Below are 24,450 nucleotides of genomic sequence, written 5' to 3' on the forward strand. Positions count from 1 at the left end.
CTAACCAATGCTCAGAAACGGCTGCATTGGACAGAAAAATACATGAAGACTCATTTTCAAACAGTCCTGCTCACTGATGAGTGCCGTGCAACCCTGGATGGTCCAGATAGATGGAGTAGTGGAAGGTTGGTGAACGGTGATGGCCAGTTCACAGTGTTCAGCCTTCATCGGGCTGTTCTCGGAACTGCCCGTTACCGGTGACTGCATGTGTTTCAGAGCGACTTGCGGTGCAGGCACAGGTAAGGACTTACCTCTGCATTGCCGGGCTTGGGAATAAAGATGGCAGATCGCATGTGTTCGTCGGCGAACACTACGAACTGGCCATCACTATTGGTGAACGGTCACCCTGTTCCAACAAGGCTGCGACGTCAGCAAGGCAATGGTGGAGTCATGTTTTGGGACGGAATCACGGGAAGAGAGCTGGTCGGCCCCCTTAGGGTCCCCGAAGGTGTAAAGATGACCTCTGCAAAGTATATGGAGTTTCTGACTGACCACTTTCCTCCCTGGTACAGAAGGAAGAACTTTGCTTTCCGTAATAAAATCATCTTTATGCATGACAATGCACCATCTCATGCTGCAAAGAATACCTCTGCATCAATGGCTGCTCTGGGGATAAAAGAAGAGAAAGTCATGGTGTGGGCTCCATCCTCCCCTGACCTCAATCCTATTGAGAACCTTTGGAGCATCCTCAAGCAAAAGATCTATGAGGGTGTGAGGCAGATTACATCCAAACAGCAGCAATGGGAGGCTATTCTGACATCTTGCAAACAAATTCAAGCAGAAACTGTCCAAAAACTCACAAGTTCAATTGATGCAAGACTTGTCAAGCTGCAATCAAATAAGGGGTCTTATGTTAAAATGTAACGTGACCTGTTAAAATGTTTGAAAAGTTAAAATGTTGTTAAAAGTTTGATTGAGATAGCTTTTGATTTCAGTAAATATGCTGCAAATGTAACACCCCAGAGTTGTGTTACTACACGCCTCTACCCCGATACTATCTGTTAAGAGCCTGTATATTGTCATCTGATGTAATTTATATTATGTCTTCACATATGTACATCTAAAACCATGTTAAATTAAATTGTTCTTGTAATTTTCCAGGTTCACCAGCAGGCAAGGTACTAGTTACAGTTTAGTATATCTAGGCTGGAATAGATTATTCCAGCTTAGCTCCCCCTCTGTGAGCAAAGTGGGTTGTTCCCACGTCCTGCAGCATGGCTGGAGAAGGAAGTTAGAGTTAGTGTAGCCCACCCCCTGCTAGGGGAAGGGTGTATGTGTGTGAGGAGATCCCCTGCATAGGGAAGACAGCAAGGATCTTGTTTCGGCTGAGACCTGATTATATTCCCAGTCTGAGCACCTGCAGCCTCAGCTGGATGAAGAAGCAGAAAGCTACAGACAACCTCCAGAGTTCCAGGAAGAAAGCATCCCCTGAGAAACCATCTGTGAGTTAAGTTGAGAGACCTAGGAGAAGCCATTCCTCCTCAGCTAGTCTGTCCCCATACAGCAATAGTTACAGAAAAGTGCAGAAGATTAGTTCCTGTCACAATTACAGAGCTACCAAGCAGACGACTTATGCTGCAAGCTCACATTTAAAGCAGAAGCATTCATTTCCTGCCAATCATTACTAAAACCTGCTGGGACCAAGGCTGTATACTGCTTGGATGAAAGTTATCTTCAGTAAAGAAACGTTTGAAATTCATCTACAGGTCTGGAGCTCATTTCTGCTGCAAAATTCCTCTATTACTCCTACTATCACTACACTTAAATTTATTGCAAGTGAGCTAGGAGTCCGGCCGTACCCAGGTAGGAGACATCGTTGACACAATTACCACTACCCTACAGAGACATTATAGGCCATTACACCACTCTAGCATTCCTAATCTGGGACGTGTGTTATAACACCTTGGAAGGGCCATGGGGTAGTACCCTGCACCCGCTACAATTGGTGTCATGAACAAATACAGAACATTATCCACCTGAACCAGCCACTGCATTAAAGTGGCGTCCGCGTCCCCGTATCCTGGTCACTTCACAAACACAACAAATGCCAATTTTCTGTTCTTTACAACCTATACAGTGTTTTGAAACTTACTGTGAGTAATAATTTGGAACATAGCATTGTAAGTTTTTTATGTTTAAAAAAAATACTGTTATCATTAGGAGGTTTGTTCAATAAAATTTGAATTGTAATATAATTTGCATAATAATTTGGAACAGGGTGTAAAAAAGAACAACGCGTTTCGGGGATAAAACAGTTCTCCTTCATCAGGTTAGACAAAGGATAATATGGACATGTAGAGAGGTAAGTATTTATAACATGTAAGCATGAAAAAAACATCAGAAAAACGCACGTGTGGGCTGTCCCTAAGGGGAGGGGCCACCCCCAGGTGTCATCTCAATGGCAGAGTTCATAACAATTAGTCACAATGGAATTCATTCATAGAGGACCTAGTTAGATGCATACAAAGGTTTTTTTGTTCAAAAACTAGTGTTTTATATGATTAAAAACGAGTGTTGAATCCTGTTGAAAAAGTAGGTCACGTGCTTTTTAGTCATGTGACCACAATTCCCATGGTGTAGATATGAATATTAATGAGGGGGGTGGAGATGAGGAGTGCTATGTTTTCCAGTGTTACTGGAGATGGGGCGTGGCTTCTATTGGGCGGAGGCTGTGATCGAGGGGCAGCAAAGGGAGAGGGTCACATAATAGCATGGTCTGCAGCCATGTGACCCATCTCTAAGGTACCCATGATGCTCCCGCAGTGGCGCTGTAGCGCTCCTATGCCAAAAACTTCTGGCATCGGACAGCGCTTAGTTGTGTGCGGGAGAGGGGGTCACATGATCGCGTATCAAGAGTCGCCTGACCCATTGCTATGATGCAGAGGACTCTGTTGTCCTGGAGTGCCTCGGAATAGAAATATGAAGAAGTCAAAATAATTATAGTTATTAAATATATGTTTAAATAAACATAATCAATTAATATTTGGCATGGGCACAGATATATATATATATGGATATTGTCATGCTAATAGGCATGAGCACTAGATATTAGGCATGGACTTAAAGGGGTTGTCCGAGTTATTAAAAAAAAATATATAGCACTGAAAATCTGAAGGGCAGCGATGTATAACTGAGCTAAGCAAGTTTTATGCAAAAAAAAATATTAAATATATATATATATATATTTGTGGTCGAGGCTAAATACGAGACTTAGGGCAGAGTGCCTGCCTGGAACCTAAACCGGCTGGGGTGTGCCTGGAGCCGGGTATGAGAGTAGCCTAAAAGGGGGCTACCCCAAGGAGGACCCTTGAAATGAAGGGAATGGGTGGGTGGGACCAAGAACCGGAACGCCCACTGTGATGAGGTAAGTGGGGGTTTAAGAAGGCTCAAGCCCCTCCCACAAATGCAGGCTGAACCTCAGCCTTACCAACTTGTGGTCGAGGCTAAATACGAGACTTAGGGCAGAGTGCCTGCCTGGAACCTAAACCGGCTGGGGTGTGCCTGGAGCCGGGTATGAGAGTAGCCTAAAAGGGGGCAAAAATGACAACAATAGTTAAGGTGCAAGACTTTATTACCTTATAACACCAAAGACCGAAATGCCTGCGAAATCTCCACCTGCGGGTTAGGTATGTATCTGGCGAAGCAAGACGAGCGCCATCTCCCCATTTTCCGGCTGACATGGGCGGGGACCCCCCGCCGGGAAGCCGCGGAGGCTACACCAATGCGGAAGGAATGACCGGATATCGCTCCTGAGTCCAATCCCAAGCCAGCCGCCACCGTGCGGATGTGGCTGACGAATTGCGCCGTGTGAGAGCTCCCTTCAGATGGGGTAGCAGAGGGCTGTGAGGTGGCGCCTCCCGGAGGGCGAGGATGAGCCGGTCAAATACCTGTAACGGGCACCATTCATTGCTAGTGGGAAAAAACTGGACCGTCACCGGGGGGCCAGTTTGACTGGTTTTGGTGGTAATTATCTTCAGCGCGTAATGGTCAATCACCCTCACCAGCTGCTCTCTGTGCAGGCTGCACTGTCCCGCCGTACCGCACGTGAACTCGCCCGGCCTAAGGAAGCCATAAAATGCTAAGTACATGGCAGCTTTGATGACCAAGCTGGGAAAGGGCCCAAAAGGAGCACCATCCAGGGCTGAAGATAACTTCCGGAACATCTCCCCCGTGATGCCCTGCCTGCGGGACGGGGCATTGGGCCCACCCTTCTGGACCCCCCGCAAGGTGGCCTTGACCGCATGCACAGAAAGAATGGACCCGCCCCCCGGGTTGCGGAGCATGGTGTGGTGTTGGACGCCCGCTAGGTACAACTTAATGGTGTTGTAGGAGAGGTGTAACTGGTGGTGACAATGGGCGATGAAGGCCATGACGTAAGGAATGTCTGCCAGGCCAGCCTGCGGGTGCAGACGTGAAAACTCCTGGAAGGTTCTCAGGCCTGAAAGGTAGTTCCTGGCCGTGTTTGGGGCAAGGGACTGCTGCGCCAGGTCCCTTGCTGACGAGACGAGTATGCTTAGTCCATTGTCAGGGAACTGAAGGGCGGGGTGGGAAATCTGCGTGGCTCGGCCTCCGGCATTACCTGGAAGAAAAGTTCAAAATTAAATCTGGACAGCGCGTCGGCTGCTATATTCCTCTCCCCCGGGATGTGGCTACAATGCATGTGGAAGTTATGCGACAGTGCCAGCCAAACCAGCTGGCACAACAGCGCCATGATTATGGGGGACTTGGCCCTGCCCTTGGCCAATATGTCGACCAAGGCCTGGTTATCTGTCACAAACATCACCGGCAAGTTAGCCCAGAGGTGGCCCCAAGCCTGAGCCGCTGCCACAATGGGGTATAATTCCAACAGAGATGAGGTGCGGATGGATTCAGCCTCCTCTAAGATGGCACTGGGCCAACGATCCACTAGCCACTGGGAACCCCAAATGGCAGCGTAGCCTCAAGATGCAGCTGCGTCTGAAAAAATAGTCGGGCAGGAGGAAGACCAAGGTGACACGAAAAAGGAGATGCCGTTCCATCGGGACAGGAACAACTCCCACATAGCCAGGTCCGCCATGGCCTGGCCGTCCAATCGGATGATGCTGTCCTGTTCGGGTGCCGAGGGAAAAAGCTGGAGCAGCCTTGACACAAAGGTTCTCCCCTGGGGCATAATCCTGGAGGCAAAGTTGAGCCGCCCCAGAAGAGACTGCAACTCGACTCTAGTGAGGCATCCCGTGGCTGCCGCATGGGAAATGACCTCCCGACACTGAGTGAGTTTCTCCTCTGGTAGGCTGGCTTGCAACAGAACCGAATCCAGGACGATGCCCAAGAATGATACCCTCGTGGCCGGACCCTCAGTCTTAGACTCCGCGACCGGAACAGCCAGACTGGCAAACAATCCGAGGAGGACAGAAAGTATGCCGGACCCACCCTGCGGATCCTTGACAACAAGAAAATCGTCGAGGTAGTGAATGACCGACCGGAGGCCCCCATGATGGATCAGGATCCAATGTAGCGCCTTGGCCAGCTGGTCGAATAACCACGGGCTACTCTTGGATCCAAACGTGAGCCTGTTGGCGAAAAAATACTGGCCGGCCCACTCAATACCGTAGAACTGCCATAACTGCGGCAGGATGGGAAGGAGTTTGAATGCATCTGCAATGTCAACTTTTGCCAGCCACACGCCCCTACCATGCGACAGGATGGCCTGGATGGCGTCGTCCACCGAGGAATAACGCATGGAAAACTCTTCTGAGGGAATCAGAGAATTGAGGCTTGGAACACCGGACAAATGAGGGGCGGACAGATCATAAATTAATCTTTTTTTATTGGTGTTCTTCTTTGCTACCAGGCCGATGGGGTTAATGCACCATGAGGAAAACGGGATGCGTGGGAACGGGCCTATGAGGAACCCCTTGGATACCTCCGACTGGAGCAACTCGCTAGTTGCTGGAGGGTCCAGGGTGGCGGACATTCCTGCCCTCCCAGGGCACCTGTGGCAGAGCGATGAGCCCTGTGTGGAACCCCTGGCGGAAGCCTGCCAACAGGAACGCCACGAAGTCTTGATCGTGGTGATCGCAAAGGAGTGCCGCCAAGAGGTCCACGTTGATGTCCGCTAGTCAGGAACCCTTGGAAGACTTCTTTGGGCAGGCGGACCGTGGGTGGGCCCTGAAGCACAGGGAGCAGACGTGGAGTGATCTGCAGCTGGCATAAGAGCACCCCCCTGAATTAAAGTTATTGCAGACCTGGCTCTTCCCCAGGTAGACAATAGGTCTGCCGAGCTTGTCTGTGGAGGGGTTGGATGGAAATGATCCAGAGGTCCCCGGGATGGCCCTGTCCTGAGACGGGTGCGCGGTATTGGGGCACCATTCAGAGGAGTGGAAAATCGACTGACATGTCGCACAGTTGGGAGCCCTGAGGCCAGCAAAGTGACGGCAGAAAAGTTCGGTGTCAATCAAGGACCAGCTGGTGACATACTGGAACTGGGCCAGGGCTGCCGCCGCCTTGGCTGCAAAGGAACGGTGGTAGTCATAGAAGGCCGACCCACCATACTTGTGCCCTAGGTCAGTGACTAGGTACAAATAGCTGTCCAGCTCCTCTCTTCTCTCTGGCTGTGCGGTGCAGACGATGTCCCTGAAGAGGCTGAAGGCCAGGACAAATTCCGGGATGGTCAACTTGCGGTTGAGCCGTGAATCCTTGGCCCGAAGGACCACCGACACATCACCACAGTTGATGACCCGGTTCTCGGGAACATCTTGAGCGGCAATGAGGATTGATGCCAGATTGACATCTTTCCCCGCCAGGATGTCTCTCTTAAGGTTATCAGGAATGAAGTGAGAGGGGGACACCTGTGGAATGGGTCTTGGCGTACCTGTAGCCAGCCAGCCTGATGTAGATGGGGTCATTAGCGGAACGGGAGCTGGAGGTACAACGGGTGGCCGGGATTCGAGCTCCGAAACTCTAGCCCGAACGTCCGTCACCGAGTCCACCAGGGAATTCAGGGTCACCTGCAGCTGTACCAGGGACAACTGGATGGCCGACGCCTCCGGTTGCACCGCCGTGGTGCTAGGGCTGGTCATGAGCAGTTTGTATAATTCTGCCTTTCTTGCGGTGGCCGGGTGTGGAATGCCCCTCCAGTTTAACTCAGCCAATAGTTTTGGGATGGTCCAGCTCCGAAGGGATGAGGGACCCGCTTGGCTTGACACGATCGAGCCGGAGATGGAAAGGCCGTCCTCCATATCCGAGGCTCGAGACATGGCAGAGCAGCTAAAAAATATAAGGCATGACAAAATAAAGGGAGAAAATAAAAATAAAAAAATAAAAAAGCAGGTGATGACGTACTTGGAGATTAGATTGGTGCACGATAGAGAGACACGTACCGGTAACGGAATTCGCAAGACGGTTCAGATGAACCTGGCCTAGCCGAACAGACGAAGATAATTAACGCGTGGTTATGATTTGATTGGGACCGGGGTGGTGCCAGCGCGAACTTACCTGAACAGGCCCGAAAAAGGAACGGAGAACTGGGAACAAACTCCTGTAAATAAAGCAACAGGCGAAACATTTGAAAGTGCAGAGGCCATGGGTGTCCCCCAACCTGCGGAACCAGGCGAACTGGCCAGGCTGGGGCTCACCCTAAGGCCAAGCGACCATCCGAGCGCATCGGATCGGACACCTGACCGAAGAGAGCCGCCTGGGCGAACCAGGCGGTTTGACAGGAGAGAAGGCGCGTAGCCCTGAAAATAGAGGCTGCGCGTAGCAGCGGCCCGCGAAGGGCAGTGGTAAGCCATGAACTTCGGATTTACGGACAGCAAGAATGCCCAGGGGAGAAGCCGAAGATGGCCGCCTAGGGAGACCTGAAGCCGAAGGACAGGTGCGTGAACCCGTGTGTAAGTCAAGAAACGTGAAGACCTGGGCGTACCAGGAGTGAGCCGAGCCCTGGGCGTACCAGGGAAGGAGGGGGCGCCACCAACCGTGACTGGACACCCGACTGTGACCGGCAGACAACGACTTGGTGACCTGACAAAACATGATGGCCTGGGCGAACCAGGAAAACCAGAGCCCTCGGACGTGACCCGATGGCCGAAGTGGGAAGGAGCCAGACCGGTCCTATGTGGACACCCGAATTTAAAATTTTTTTTTATATATTTTTTATTTATTTTTTACTATATGGCGGGTTTTCAGTAAATCTAATTTCCCTCTTTTTTTTTTTTTTTTTTTTACTATATGGCGGGTTTCCAGTAAAAAAATATTTTTTTAACTATATGGCGGGTTTGTCTGTGAATCCATTTTTTTTTTTTTTTTTTGCGGACTATATGGCGGGTTTCCCAGAACGTACCTTAATTTCATTCCCCCCTTTGTTTTTGTTTTTTTTGGTGGGTTTGCTGCGCATGCTGACCGCTTTATTTAATGGTTAATTTAACTCTTGACACTTATTCCCTCCTGCAGCATGTTGTATGTGGAGGACTACAAGTCCCAGCGGTATCATGACACTGCTAAGGGAGTGATTACAAGAGCTGCCCTGAGTGACATGTCTGCCTGCTGGGAGACTCTTCAGCCTGTTGTATGTGTAGGACTAAAAGTCCCAGCTGTATAATGACACTGCTAAGGGAGTGGATACAAGAGCTGCCCTGAGTGACATGTCTGCCTGCTGGGAGACTCAGCAGCATGTTGTATGTGTAGAACTACAAGTCCCAGCTGTATAATGACACTGCTAAGGGAGTGGATACAAGAGCTGCCCTGAGTGACATGTCTGCCTGCTGGGAGACTCTGCAGCATGTTGTATGTGGAGGACTACAAGTCCCAGCTGTATAATGACACTGCTAAGGGAGTGAATAAGGCCTGCAAATCAATGTTAATGAGGCCCTCCTTTATGTGATATACAGGTTGTATCGGAGTGATTTTTCCTTGTAGGGGCAGTACTTTATATACAAGTAAATATACAGGAAATAATGTTTTCAATAAATTTTTCCTATAAAATCGATTTTTTTACTTTGGTTTTGTGCATACAACCTTAATTAGATTGTGGGCATGGTGATCACTAGTGATGAGCGGCAGTAGTCATGTTCGAATTCGCGATATTTCGCAGAATATTCAGTGAATATTCGCAAATTCGAATATAAGTTATATTCTACGATTTTTTTACTCCAAAATATCGACAAGGTAATGATCGCGTAATATGCGAATTTTTGTAATGCTAATTTTTATCGCTAATTTTTAAATTGCCGAGCAAAAACATGATTCCTCCTTGCTTCTTGCTTGTGGGCCAATGAGTCATAGCACTATATCGAATATATTAGTTTTTTAGAATATTCGAGTCATTGGCCCACAAGCAAGAAGCAGGGAGGAATCATGTTTTTACAAACCGGATTCCCAAAAAGTTGGGACACTAAACAAATTGTGAATAAAAACTGAATGCAATGATGTGGAGATGGCAAATGTCAATATTTTATTTGTAATAGAACGTAGGTGACAGATCAAACGTTTAATCCGAGTAAATGTATCATTTTAAAGAAAAAATACGTTGATTCAAATTTTCACGGTGTCAACAAATCCCCAAAAAGTTGGGACAAGTAGCAATAAGAGGCTGGAAAAAGTAAATTTGAGCATAACGAAGAGCTGGAAGACCAATTAACACTAATTTGATCAACATGATTGGGTATAAAATGAGCTTCTCAGAGTGGCAGTGTCTCTCAGAAGCCAAGATGGGTAGAGGATCACCAATTCCCACAATGTTGCGCAGAAAGATAGTGGAGCAATATCAGAAAGGTGTTACCCAGCGAAAAATTGCAAAGACTTTGCATCTATCATCATCAACTTTGCACAACATCATCCGAAGATTCAGAGAATCTGGAACAATCTCTGTGCGTAAGGGTCAAGGCCGTAAAACCATGCTGGATGCCCGTGATCTCCGGGCCCTTAAACGACACTGCACCACAAACAGGAATGCTACTGTAAAGGAAATCACAGAATGGGCTCAGGAATACTTCCAGAAACCATTGTCAGTGAACACAATCCACCAAGCCATCCGCCGTTGCCAGCTGAAACTCTACAGTGCAAAGAAGAAGCCATTTCTAAGCAAGATCCACAAGCTCAGGCGTTTTCACTGGGCCAGGGATCATTTAAAATGGAGTGTGGCAAAATGGAAGACTGTTCTGTGGTCAGACGAGTCACGATTCGAAGTTCTTTTTGGAAATCTGGGACGCCATGTCATCCGGACCAAAGAGGACAAGGACAACCCAAGTTGTTATCAACGCTCAGTTCAGAAGCCTGCATCTCTGATGGTATGGGGTTGCATGAGTGCGTGTGACATGGGCAGCTTGCATGTCTGGAAAGGCACCATCAATGCAGAAATATATATTCAGGTTCTAGAACAACATATGCTCCCATCCAGACGTCATCTCTTTCAGGGAAGACCCTGCATTTTTCAACAAGATAATGCCAGACCACATTCTGCATCAATCACAACATCATGGCTGCGTAGGAGAAGGATCCGGGTACTGAAATGGCCAGTCTGCAGTCCAGATCTTTCACCTATAGAGAACATTTGGCGCATCATAAAGAGGAAGGTGCAACAAAGAAGGCCCAAGACGATTGAACAGTTAGAGGCCTGTATTAGACAAGAATGGGAGAGCATTCCTATTTCTAAACTTGAGAAACTGGTCTCCTCGGTCCCCAGACGTCTGTTGAGTGTTGTAAGAAGAAGGGGAGATGCCACACAGTGGTGAAAATGGCCTTGTCCCAACTTTTTGGGGATTTCTTGACACCATGAAATTCTGATTCAACATATTTTTCCCTTAAAATGGTACATTTTCTCAGTTTAAACTTTTGTTCCATGCTTTATGTTCTATTCTGAATAAAATATTAGAAGTTGGCATCTCCACATCATTGCATTCAGTTTTTATTCACGATTTGTATAGTGTCCCAACTTTTTTGGAATCCGGTTTGTATTTGGCAATTGAAAAATTAGCGATAAAAATGTGCATTATGAAAATTTGCAATAAAAAATCTTGAATATTCGAAATTACAAATATATATCACTATATTCTAAATATTCTCGAATTTTCTAATTACCTATATTCGCGATAAAAATTTGAAATTCGAATATTCGCGATCAACACTAGTGATCACTATAGGGCCTTTTAAGCTGCATCAGCAGCAGCATGGTGATAAAAATGAGTGGCAAGGTGACATGGTGTAGAGATGGCAGCATGAGGAGGCCACATAGTGGCACAATGACAGAGTCTGGATAAAAGACTAAGGCCACATATTGTTTAGAAAGATGCAGGTAGAAACAAATCTGTAGAGCTGTATGACGGTCACCTGCAGAGTAATGCAACCATCAAAATCAAGTTGGGTTTGTCGGTTCCAGCTCACCTCACCACCTAAAATCTTTTACTGGGTCAGCTCACATGCAGGCCTGCAACTCATGCTGTCTTGCTTTGAAGTAGTAGCCGTAGCCGTTTATCAGGCTACCTCTCTGAAATCGAACAATAAATCCCCGTTACCGGTGGTCACCATGTTAGGCACATTAAAGATCATCAAAAGTTGATAGGGAAGATATCAAAATGGATCAGGCAGCAGTTATTTAGAGTCAACAAAGCGGCAGCAGGGCCTCTCCTGTATAAGGTTTCCTCATCCAAAATACCACAGTGACATTGCCTGTAATTTTGTATTACTCATTCCAATAACAGGGCATCTTAAGAGTCCTGTATTGTTATTTATCATCACTACCTCCATGAGTGTATGATTTGAACGACACCCGCTTGCCTTCCTTGGATGTGTTAGCCGTTTCTCAGGCTCCCTCTCCGGCATCGAACACTGATTCCCCGTTACCCCTGTTCACTATGGTAGGCACAGAAAAAAACATCGAAAGTTGATAGGACAGACATCCAAATTGATCGTCGCCGTCACAGGGACTTGAAATCGCCTAGAGGTTATCTAGAGTCACCAATGCGGCAGCAGGCCCTCTCCCCTAATGTTTTAGATGGTCAGATCAGCAGGCCTTTACTCCAAATGTTTTTGAGGGTCACCAGCAGGCCATCAATCATAATTTTTCAAGGGTGTGTATGATGCCCTCCTTTATGTGTAACAAAGGGTGTTTTGGAGTGCCGGTTCTTTGTAATTTTTGGCAGCCCTTTCACTTAGTGCATAGGCTTTATGAGTGTAGGAGTCCCACTACCTGAACAATTGTACCACAATGTGAATGAGGCCCTCCTTTATGTGATATACAGGCTGTTTCGGAGTGCCTCTTGCTTGTTATTTTTTGCAGCGCTTGCACTTTATATACAATTGAATATACAGGAAAGAATGTTTCCTAACAATTTTTCCTGTGAAATAGATTTTTTGGGGGGGTTTTGTGTATATTTTTGTCAGTCTGTAAAAGTGGCATACAACTCAGACAACATGGTTCCCACTAGCAACCTGGGAGTCCAAGATGCATCCAGACATCGTCCCCATGCTGTTCCTGATCCATTTCGGTGGTGTTTCTGTCATTTTCTGACCTTTTCCAATGGACCAGGCACCCTCCCCTCTTCAGAGCAGGGGTTGCCTGGTTGTCTCCCATTGACTTCCATTATACTCGGGTGCTCAGCCGAGCACACGAATGTAGCAATGTGTTTGGGCTGAACACCCGAATACTTTCTCGATCATCACTAATAACAACCCAATTTTTGGGTAGCCAAAAGTAATTGTTGAACATTTTTGTTGGATCATTCTTTACTAACCTGTCCTTTAAATTGCGTGCCCTTCTGTACGACATTAATTGTTTATGTTTGAACTCGGCAATATCCTTATAGCCACTGGTTAGGATAAACCAATGTCTGTTGATAATTTTGCTTATATGTATACTGGCCTCACTATATGTAGAGATAAAAGGTATCCTACTGGTATTATCCCTAGTGGTTTTATTAAGGAGTTGATGTCTATTCCTTTGGTGTATACGTGCCCGTTGTTCACACAATACAGCAGAGGGATATTGTCTTGAACGGAATGACCATGTCATAGTGCCGAGTGTCCTCTCCAATGTTGTTTGTTCGCTAATGATCCTCTTTGCACTAAATTGACTAAATGGCAAAGACTGGATCATTTTGCAGGGATGTGCACTGTCATATCTAAGTATCGCATTTCTATCAGTGGGTTTCACATATGAATTAGTGCTCAAGATAGTATCCTGAATACTTACATTGACATCTAAAAAATGAATGGCCTCCTGTGAAAAATCTTAAGTAAATTGTATATCAAAAATCAACTTGTTCAAAAAGGAATGGAACAACCTAAGTTCCGGAATTGTTCCTGTCCAAATCACAAAAATATCAATGTATCTCCACCACTCCAGCACATGGCTGAAGTGGTGGGATACATAGACGAGTTGTTCCTCCATGTGGGCGACAACCATGTTGGCGTAAGTAGGCGCCACATTCGTCCCCATGGCTGTCTCTCTAATTTGCATTGCGTAATCATCTCCAAAAAGGAAATAATTATTATTCATAGTAACATAGTACATAAGGCCGAAAAAATACATTTGTCCATCCAGTTCGGCCTGTCATCCTGCAAGTTGATCCAGAGGAAGGCAAAAAAAAACCTGTGAGGTAGAAGCCGATTTTCCTCACTTTAGGGGAATAAAAAATTCCTTCCCGACTCCAATCAGGCAATCAGAATAACTCCCTGGATCAACGACCCCTTTCTAGTAGCTATAGCCTGTAATATTATTACGCTCCAGAAATACATCCAGGCCCCTCTTGAATTCCTTTATTGTACTCACCATCACCACCTCCTCAGGCAGACAGCTCCATAGTCTCACTGCTCTTAGCGTAAAGAATCGTCTTCTATGTTTGTGTACAAACCTTCTTTCCTCCAGACGCAGAGGATGTCCCCTCGTCACAGTCACCGTCCTGGGAATGAATAAATGATGGGATAGATCTCTGTACTGTCCCCTGATATATTTATACATATTAATTAGATCTCCTCTCAGTCGTCTTTTTTCTAAAGTGAATAACCCTAATTTTGATAATCTTTCAGGGTACTGTAGTTGCCCCATTCCAGTTATTACTTTAGTTGCCCTCCTCTGGACCCTCTCCAGCTCTGCTATGTCTGCCTTGTTCACTGGAGCCCAGAACTGTACACAGTACTCCATGTGTGGTCTGACTAATGATTTGTAAAGTGGTAGGACTATGTTCTCATCACGGGCATCTATGCCCCTTTTGATGCAACCCATTATCTTATTGGCCTTGGCAGCAGCTGCCTGACACTGGTTTTTGCAGCTTAGTTTGCTGTTTATTAAAATTCCTAGATCTTTTTCCATGTCAGTGTTACCAAGTGTTTTACAATTTAGTATGTACGGGTGACTTGCATTATTCCTTCCCATGTGCATAACTTTACATTTGTCAGTGTTAAACCTCATCTGCCACTTATCTGCCCAAGCCTCCAATCTATCCAGATCCCTCTGTAGTAGTATACTGTCCTCTTCAGTGTAAATTACTTTACACAGTTTAGTGTCATCTGCGAAAATTAATATTTTACTATGCAAGCCTTCTACAAGATCATTAATAAATATATTGAAGAGAATAGGGCCCAATACTGACCCCTGAGGTATTCCACTAGTGACAGTGACCCAATCTGAGTGCGTACCGTTAATAACCACCCTCTGTTTTCTATCATTGAGCCAGTTACTTACCCACTTACAGACGTTTTCTCCCAGTCCGAGCATTCTCATTTTATATACTTACCTTTCATGTGGTACTTTGTCAAATGCTTTGGAGAAGTCCAGATACACAACATCCATTGATTCGCCGCTGTCAAGTCTAGAACTTACCTCCTCATAGAAACTGATTAAATTAGTTTGACATGACCGATCCCTCACAAAGCCATGCTGATATGGCGTTATTTTCTTATTTCCGTTAAGATGCTCTAACATAGCATCTCTCAGAAAACCTTCAAACAGTTTACCCACAACAGATGTTAAACTTACCGGCCTATAGTTTCCAGGCTCTGTTTTTGGACCCTTTTTGAATATTGGCACCACATTTGCTATGCGCCAATCCTGTGGGACATTCCCTGTCAATATAGAATCTGCAAATATCAGAAATAAGGGTCTGGCTATGACATTACTTAATTCCCTTAGGATACGGGGGTGCATGCCATCCGGTCCTGGCGATTTGTCTATTTTAATCTTTTTAAGTCGCTGTTGTACTTCTTCCTGGGTCAGACAGGACACTTTTAATGGGGAATTTATTTCAACATTCAGCATGTCATCTGACAGTTTATTTTCCTCAGTGAATACATTGGAGAAAAAAATATTTAACATTTATATAATTGAATATTTTAGGGTTAGTTTTACTCTCTTTGGCAATTAATCTCTCGGTCTCTAGTTTGGACGCTTTTATTTGTTTTTTAACATGTTCTATTTTTTTCCTTATAGTTTTTCAGTGCTTCCGTGCTACCCTCCTGTTTTAGTGATTTATATGCTTTCTTTTTGTCATTTATTGCTTTCTTTACAGTTCTGTTTATCCACATTGGTTTCTTTTTGTTCCTTAACCTTTTATTCCCATACGGTATGTACCTCTCACAATGAGATTTTAGGATGCTTTTAAAGATATCCCATTTTGTGGCTGTATTTTTATTTGTGAGGACTTTATCCCATTTAGTTAGGCCTATGGCCTCTCATAGTTGGCTAAATTTAGCTTTTTTGAAGTCACTATTTCCCAGGTGTCCCCCAACCTGCACGTCTGTTGTTCTGTCAGGCCTATTGGTTAATACTAAGTCCAGTATGGCCGTCCCTCTAGTCGGGTCCTGAACCAGTTGGGCGAGGTAATTGTCTTTGATTATTGCCAAGAACCTGTTTCCTTTATGAGATATACAAGTTTCAGTTTCCCAGTCTATATCTGGGTAGTTGAAGTCCCCCATAATACCCACCTCATTATGATTTGCCGCCTTGTCAATCTCATTTAGTAGTAGATTTTCAGTGGACTCTGGTATATTAGGTGGTTTATAGTAAACTCCTATTAGTAATTTATTATTGTTTTTAGCTCCATGTATCTCTACTCACAGTGACTCCACATGTTCATGTCCCTCACTTATATCTTCACGGAGTGTGGGCTTTAGACCGGACTTTACATAAAGGCAGACCCCTCCCCCTCTCTGGTTTTGACGATCCTTTCTAAACAGACTGTAACCCTGTACATTAACTGCCCAGTATCATATGCAGTAAAGACAAAATAAATGCCCTCGCTTCCACTGTGAAATCAGACACATTCCAAGCCTGTTCTATCGCTGTCATTTCAATACTATGCTGCATAGAAGTATAGAGGCTGACAATATCGAAAGAGGCCAGAATGGTATGGTTACAGTACTCAATTTCCTCAAAAAGTCAATTGTATCTAGAGTTGTTTCGATACCAAAATTTTGATTCGGTTTCGATAACATAAAAAAGTATTGTGATACTTGATACCATTCGATACCAGGCGAAAAAAATAATAAACACAAAAAAACGCTGCGTGCGTTCCGCATTTTATGGAACGTCTGGCCCATAATCGAACAGTCCTATCCTATTTTTGGGGGGGACAAGGTGACAAAAAAAATGGCGAATCACGTAGTTTTTATTTTTTCTGTTATGGCGTTCATCGCATAGGAGATTTTTTTATATTTTAATAGTTTGGACTTTTCTGACGTGGCAATATGTAATATGTGTATTTATTTATTGTTTATATATTTTATATGTAAAATTGGGAAAGCAGTGATTTTTACTTAATATTTTGGTGTTTTTTTTTACTTTTCTTTTTACTGCTTATTTAATAACTATTTCCCCCCTTAGGGGCTAGAACCTGAGATCTTTTGATCCCTTGTCCTATTCACCCTGATAGAGCTCTATTAGGGTGAATAGGATCTCACACTCTCCCTGCTGCCCTGTGCATAGTACACACAGCAGCAGGGAGATTACCATGGCAGCCAGGGCTTCAATAGCGTTCTGACTGCCATGGTAACCGATCGGAGCCCCACGATTACACTGCTGGGGCTCCAATACGAACCTGCCACTGCATCACCAATGAAGAGGAGGGGAGGGGACCATGTGGCCACTGCCACCAATGATTTTAATACTGTGGGGGTGGGTGGGATGGTGCACTTTGCCACCAATGATAATTAATGTTTATTACAGGAGGCTGGGTGATTTGCCACCTCAACAGCAAGACGTTGGTGTCTGGGAATGAGCTGGGCCCAAAGATATCTACTTGGGAGGGAGCAGGCTGTAGGTCCAGGAGCACGCTATCAGACGGGATGGTAGTATTCTCAGACGCCATCTTGGACACATTGTTGATCTGCCTAGACCTCTGATCCTCGCCATCACCCAGTTTCTTCCCACTCCTCAATAAATACCTCTCCATACACTCAAAGAAGCCTTGCGGGGTATCCCACACAATTGATGGGAAAATGAGCCAGTAGGCGTTCTGTGGAGGGTGATGCAGGGAAGAGTAGCGGAGCTCCGCTAGTCGTGTCACTCCATACCAGCACCGGAAATCAAATATATTTTATGTTATATCAATCCAAGGTCCTTATTTATAAAAATCAGTGATATGCAGGACGTTCATAATCAGTTCTCACCTTTCCCGTGTTCTCTCCTGTCCTTATACTATAAACAGTGATAAGTATGATGTTCTAGTGGTGATAGATAATCAGCTCTCACCTATCCTGTGTTATCTCCTGTCCTTATACTATAGACAGTGATAATCAGGATGTTCTAGTGGTGACAGTTAATCAGTTCTCACCTCTCCTGTGTTCTGTCCTGTTCTTATACTATAAACAGTGATAATCATGATGTTCTTGTGGTGACATACAATCAGTTCTCACCTCTCCTGTGTTCTCTCCTGTCCCTTATTCTATAAACAGTGATAATCAGGGCATTCTAGTGGTGACAGATAATCAGTTCTCACCTTGCCTGTCCTTATACCATAAACAGTGATGAGTAAGATGTTCTAGTGGTGATAGAAAATCAGTGCTTACCTCTTCTGCCTCCTTCTCTGTCCCTTATACTATAAACAGTGATAAACAGGACATCCTAGTGGTGACAGATAATCAGTTCTCACATCTCCTGTGTTCTCTCCTTATATTTATCCTCTGTGGAGTGCATGGCTTATAGTGTCCTATAGACAGACCCATCCATCTCTCCTGTGGAGTGTACGGCTTATAGAGGATTTATATATAGATTCTTCCATCTCCTCTGTGGAGTGTACAGCTTATAGTGATCCTATGGACAATTGCTTCCATCAGCTCTGTGGAGTATGCAGCTTATAGTGGTCCTATGAACAGATCCTTCCACCTCTTCTGTGGAGTATACGGCTTATAGTTGTCCTATGGACTGATCCTTCCATCTCCTTTGGAGAGCGTATAGCTTATAGTGGTCCTATTGGCAGATCCTTCCATATCCTCTGTGGAGTGTGTCAGCTTATAGTGGTCATATAGACAGAATCTTCCATCTCCTCTGTTGAGTATATGGCTTATAGTGGTCCTATGGACAGATCCATGCATCTCTCCTGTGGAGTGTACGGCTTGTAAAGGTCTTATATACAGATTCGTCTATCTCCTTTTGGGAATGTACAGCTTATAGTGATCCTATGGACAATTGTTTCCATCTCTTCGGTGGAGTGTGCAGCTTATAGTGGTCTTATGAACAGATCCTTCCATCTCTTCTATGGAGTGTACAGCTTATAGTGGTCCTATGGACTGATCCTTCCATCTCCTCTGGGGAGTGTATAACTTATAGTGGTCTTATGGACAGATCCTTCCATCTCCTCTCTGGAGTGTATGACTTATAGTGGTCCTGTTGATAGATCCTTCCATCTTCTTTGTGTAGTGTATGGCTTATAGTGGTCCTACGGACATATCCTTCCATCTTTTCTGTGGAGTGTATGGCTTATAGTAGTCCTATGGACTGATTGTTCCATATTCTCTGTGGAGTGTATGGCTTATAGTGGTCGTATAGATAGATAGATAGATAGATAGATAATAGATCCCTCCACCTCTATAGAGAGGTCCTATGGAAAGATCCTTCCATCTCCTCTGTGGAGCTTATAGTGGTCCTATAGACAGATCCTTCCATCTCCTCTGTGGAGTATATGGCTTATAGTAGTCCTATGGACAGATCCATCCATCTCTCCTGTGGAGTGTACGGCTTATAGAGGTCTTATATACAGATTCTTCCATCTCCTCTGGAATGTACAGCTTATAGTGATCCAATTGACAATTGCTTCCATCTCCTCGGTAGAGTGTGCAGCTTATAATGGTCCTATGAACAGATCCTTCCATCTCTTCTGTGGAGTGTACGGCTTATAGTGGTCCTATAGACAGATCCCTCTATCTCCTCTATAGAGTGGTCCTATGGACAGATCTTTACATCTCCTCTGTTGAGTGTGTGGCTTATAGTGGTTCTACGTTCAGATACTTCCATCTCTCCTGTGGAGTGCATGACTTATAGTGGTCCTATAACCTAATCCTTCCATCTCATCTGTGGTGTGTGTGGCTTTGTTAAATCCTTGATTTGATTTGATCCTTTTTACCTCATCTGTGTGATTTGGTGGATGTTCTTCACTTGTCAGGGTTGGAGTTGACCCATATTATTTCCATTTTGTTATAATGGATCTTGCAGTGCCCCATGGGATGCTTAAAGTTTGAGCTATTTTTTTTATACCCCAATCCTGATTCATGCTACTCCACAACTTTGTCTTTGACCTGTTTGGAGAGCTCCTTGGTCTTCATGTTGCTTGCTTTGTAGTGTTGCAGATTTAGGGGCCTTTCAGAACAGGAGCATTCATACTCATATCCTGTGATATTTAATGGCACACAGGGGGCCCTTATTTAATTAATTATGTGATTTTGGAAGCTAATTGGTTGGACTAGATCTTATTTTAGAGTTTCTTAGCAAATGCAGTGAATATATATACTGTACACTCACAACTAATCAGTTATTTATTTTTAAGCAACTTATTCTTTTTTATTACACCGTAACAATCTGGACTATTTTTATAAGTTTTATACTACCGCACATGCTTCACGTTAAAGTGTAATACAGCACCCACAAAATCAATGAGACCTACCAAATCTCATATACCACTGTGCGTATTTTGTATGCATGGAAATTGACCTGTGGTGTGGCTTTAAAAATTCACAGCAAGTCAATTATTTGTGTGGATCCACGATTGCTGTATTGTAGTTTCACAATGGATTATGACTGAGTTGTTAAAATACTGAAAAATTCCACACCAAAATCTACAATACATAGTGTTGAGTAATGTGTGTTTTCTATTGTGCTTTTCATGTTGTTTTCTGCACAATCTTAAAAGCAAAGTGATAAGTTTCTATATGCTATTGAATAAGACATTTATTGGTAATTACATACATTTCTCAATCATCATTTAGTGGTTTAAATTAATTTCCCTTGCTTGGACTGCAACTTGAAAGCTTTGGCTTTTCCCCTGTATGAGTTTTCTGATGGTTACCAAGATTTACTTTCCGATGAAAACATTTCCCACATTCCGAGCATGAAAATGGTTTCTCTCCTGTGTGAATTCTCTGATGTCTAACAAGATCTGATTTGGCATTAAAACATTTCTCGCATTCTGAGCATGAAAATGGCTTCTCTCCTGTGTGTATTCTCTGATGTCTAACAAGATGTGATTTATGGTGAAAACATTTCTTACATTCTGAACATGAAAATGTCTTCTCCCCTGTGTGAATTCTCTGATGTCTAACAAGCTCTGATTTAGTGTTAAAACCTTTCTTGCATTCTGAGCATGAAAATGGCTTCTCCCCCTTATGAGTTATTTGATGGGCAACAAAAGACATTCTGAAAGCAAAGCATTTGCCACATGTTGAACATGAAAATGGTTTCTCCCCAGTGTGAATTCTCTGATGTACAACAAGAGCTGATTTAAATGTAAAATATTTTCCACAATCTGAACATGAATATGGCTTCTCCCCTGTGTGAATTCTCTGGTGCATTACAAGATCTGGCTTCTGGATAAAACCTTTCCCACATTCTGAACATGAAAATAGATTTTCCCCGGTGTGAATTCTCTCATGTTTAACAAGATCTGATTTCTTAATAAAACACTTGCCACATTCTGAACGTGAATATGGCTTCTCCCTTGTGTGAGTTCTTTCATGGCTAAGAAGAGATTTTTTATAAGGAAAACATTTTCCACATTCTGAGCATGAAAACGGCTTCACACCCGTGTGAATTCTTTGATGATTAACAAGATCTGATTTCTGTTTAAAGCATTTGCAACATTCTGAACATGAAAATGGCTTCTCCCCTGTGTGACGTCTTTGATGTCTAACAAGATATGATTTGGTGATAAAACATTTGTCACATTCAGAGCATGACAACAGCTTCTCCCCTGTGTGAATTCTCTGATGTCTAATAAGATCTGATTTGTAGCTATAACATTTCTCACAGTGTGAGCATGAAAATGGCTTCTGCCTTTCGTGACTTCTCAGATGTTTAACAAGGTCTGATTTCTGGATAAAACATTTCCCACATTCTGAACATGAAAATTGCTTCTCCCGTCTTTTATGTTCACCCCTGCTGTGTTCTTTGTCTTGCTTAACAGTCTGTGATAAATCAGAAGATCGGATCCATTGAAAAGAATCAGATGATGGATTTTTGCTGTGAAAGTTTGAGGATACATCTGGGATAATGACATGCTGTTCATATACATCTTGAAGCATAGCATGTTGTGATAATATCCCATGTCCATCTGGGCTCCTGGTGCAGTCATCTGCCAAGAATGAATTTGTAATTATTTTTTAATTATATAACCTTAAATAATATTAATATGTTATAACTAGAGTTGAGCGAACACCTGGATGTTCGGGTTCGAGAAGTTCGGCCGAACATCCCGGAAATGTTCGGGTTCGGGATCCGAACCCGATCCGAACTTCGTCCCGAACCCGAACCCCATTGAAGTCAATGGGGACCCGAACTTTTCGGCACTAAAATGGCTGTAAAACAGCCCAGGAAAGGGCTAGAGGGCTGCAAAAGGCAGCAACATGTAGGTAAATCCCCTGCAAACAAATGTGGATAGGGAAATTAATTAAAATAAAAATTAAATAAATAAAAATTAACCAAAATCAATTGGAGAGAGGTTCCATAGCAGAGAATCTGGCTTCCTGTCACCCACCACTGGAACAGTCCATTCTCAGATATTTAGGCCCCGGCACCCAGGCAGAGGAGAGAGGTCCCGTAACAGACAATCTGGCTTCATGTCAGCAGAGAATCAGTCTTCATGTCATAGCAGAGAATCAGGCTTCACGTCACCCACCACTGTAAGAGTCCATTTTCATAAATTTAGGCCCAGCACCCAGGCAGAGGAGAGAGGTCCCGTAACAGAGGATCTGGCTTCATGTCAGCAGAGAATCAGTCTGCATGTCATAGCAGAGAATCAGGCTTCACGTCAGCCACCACTGCAACAGTCCATTGTCATAAATTTAGGCCCAGCACCCAGGCAGAGGAGAGAGGTCCCGTAACAGAGGATCTGGCTTCATGTCAGCAGAGAATCAGTCTGCATGTCATAGCAGAGAATCAGGCTTCACGTCAGCCACCACTGCAACAGTCCATTGTCATAAATTTAGGCCCAGCACCCAGGCAGAGGAGAGAGGTCCCGTAACAGACAATCTGGCTTCATGTCAGCAGAGAATTAGTCTGCATGTCATAGCAGAGAATGAGGCTTCACGTCAGCCACCACTGCAACAGTCCATTGGCATATATTTAGGCCTAGCACACAGGCAGAGGAGAGAGGTCCCGTAACAGACAATCTGGCTTCATGTCAGCAGAGAATCAGTCTGCATGTCATAGCAGAGAATGAGGCTTCACGTCACCCACCACTGCAACAGTCCATTGGCATATATTTAGGCCTAGCACACAGGCAGAGCAGAGAGGTCCCGTAACAGACAATCTGGCTTCATGACAGCAGAGAATAAGTCTGCATGTCATAGCAGAGAATGAGGCTTCACGTCACCCACCACTGCAACAGTCCTTTGGCATATATTTAGGCCTAGCACACAGGCAGAGCAGAGAGGTCCCGTAACAGACAATCTGGCTTCATGTCAGCAGAGAATCAGTCTGCATGTCATAGCAGAGAATGAGGCTTCACGTCACCCACCACTGCAACAGTCCATTGGCATATATTTAGGCCTAGCACACAGGCAGAGCAGAGAGGTCCCGTAACAGACAATCTGGCTTCATGTCAGCAGAGAATCAGTCTGCATGTCATAGCAGAGAATGAGGCTTCACGTCACCCACCACTGCAACAGTCCATTGGCATATATTTAGGCCTAGCACACAGGCAGAGCAGAGAGGTCCCGTAACAGACAATCTGGCTTCATGACAGCAGAGAATCAGTCCACCCACCATGTCCGACCATGTCCACGACCATGTCCACGTCCGCGTCCCTTACTAGATGTTTTTCTCATTGTTATGGTTCACCACAACAACAAATATATTATTTGGCCCAATGTATTGTATTCAAATTCAGCGGGATATAAATTTGAGGCCTAGTATTTAGGCGCTGGGTGACCGGTATGGATTTAGTGACAGAATTAGACTTGGAAATGCACAGAAGCGTGTGTGTGTGAAGTTATTCTGAATGACCCAATGTGCACCTTGAATATTATATACCCTTTTAGGGATAGATTTCAAATAGCTCTGATATAGCAGAAACCACTAAATTATGAAATTGTTAAATTGGGAATTGTATTTCAACCCAGAACAAAAAATGTGCTTTGACGGACACTAAATAACTTTCCCAGCCACAACAGGACAGCGTTAATGAGAGATTTAGCAGGATATAAATTTGAGGCCTAGTATTTAGGCGCTGGGTGACAGGTATGGGTTTAGTGACAGAATTAGACTTAGAAATACACAGTAGCGGGTGTGTGTGAAGTTATTCTGAATGACCCAATGTGCACCTTGAATATTATATACCCTTTTAGGGATAGATTTCAAATAGCTCTGATATAGCAGAAACCACTAAATTATGAAATTGCTAAATTGGGAATTGTATTTCAACCCAGAACAAAAAATGTGCTTTGACGGACACTAAATAACTTTCCCAGCCACAACAGGACAGCGTTAACGAGAGATTTAGCAGGATATAAATTTGAGGCCTAGTATTTAGGCGCTGGGTGACAGGTATGGGTTTAGTGACAGAATTAGACTTGGAAATACACAGTAGCGGGTGTGTGTGAAGTTATTCTGAATGACCCAATGTGCACCTTGAATATTATATACCCTTTTAGGGATAGATTTCAAATAGCTCTGATATAGCAGAAACCACTAAATTATGAAATTGCTAAATTGGGAATTGTATTTCAACCCAGAACAAAAAATGTGCTTTGACGGACACTAAATAACTTTCCCAGCCACAACAGGACAGCGTTAACGAGAGATTTAGCAGGATATTGTCAAGGAACCATGAACCAGAC

General features: G+C 44.3%; 1 protein-coding gene across 1 annotated transcript in view; it reads right to left on the reverse strand.

Moving 5' to 3' along the window:
* The window catches only part of LOC122941922, a 49,763-nt gene that overhangs the window by 14,632 nt on the left and 10,681 nt on the right, over window positions 1-24,450 (reverse strand). The window contains exons 3-6 of the mRNA XM_044299421.1: window positions 20,402-21,746; window positions 6,704-7,245; window positions 5,587-5,730; window positions 3,888-4,579 (exon numbers count right to left, since the gene is read on the reverse strand). Coding sequence (XP_044155356.1) covers window positions 3,888-4,579; window positions 5,587-5,730; window positions 6,704-7,245; window positions 20,402-21,696 — 2,673 coding nt within the window. The 5' untranslated portion in view covers window positions 21,697-21,746. The remainder of the gene's footprint in view (window positions 1-3,887; window positions 4,580-5,586; window positions 5,731-6,703; window positions 7,246-20,401; window positions 21,747-24,450) is intronic.

Source organism: Bufo gargarizans, chromosome 6 (genome assembly GCF_014858855.1).
Source record: "Bufo gargarizans isolate SCDJY-AF-19 chromosome 6, ASM1485885v1, whole genome shotgun sequence".
Lineage (NCBI taxonomy): Eukaryota > Metazoa > Chordata > Amphibia > Anura > Bufonidae > Bufo > Bufo gargarizans.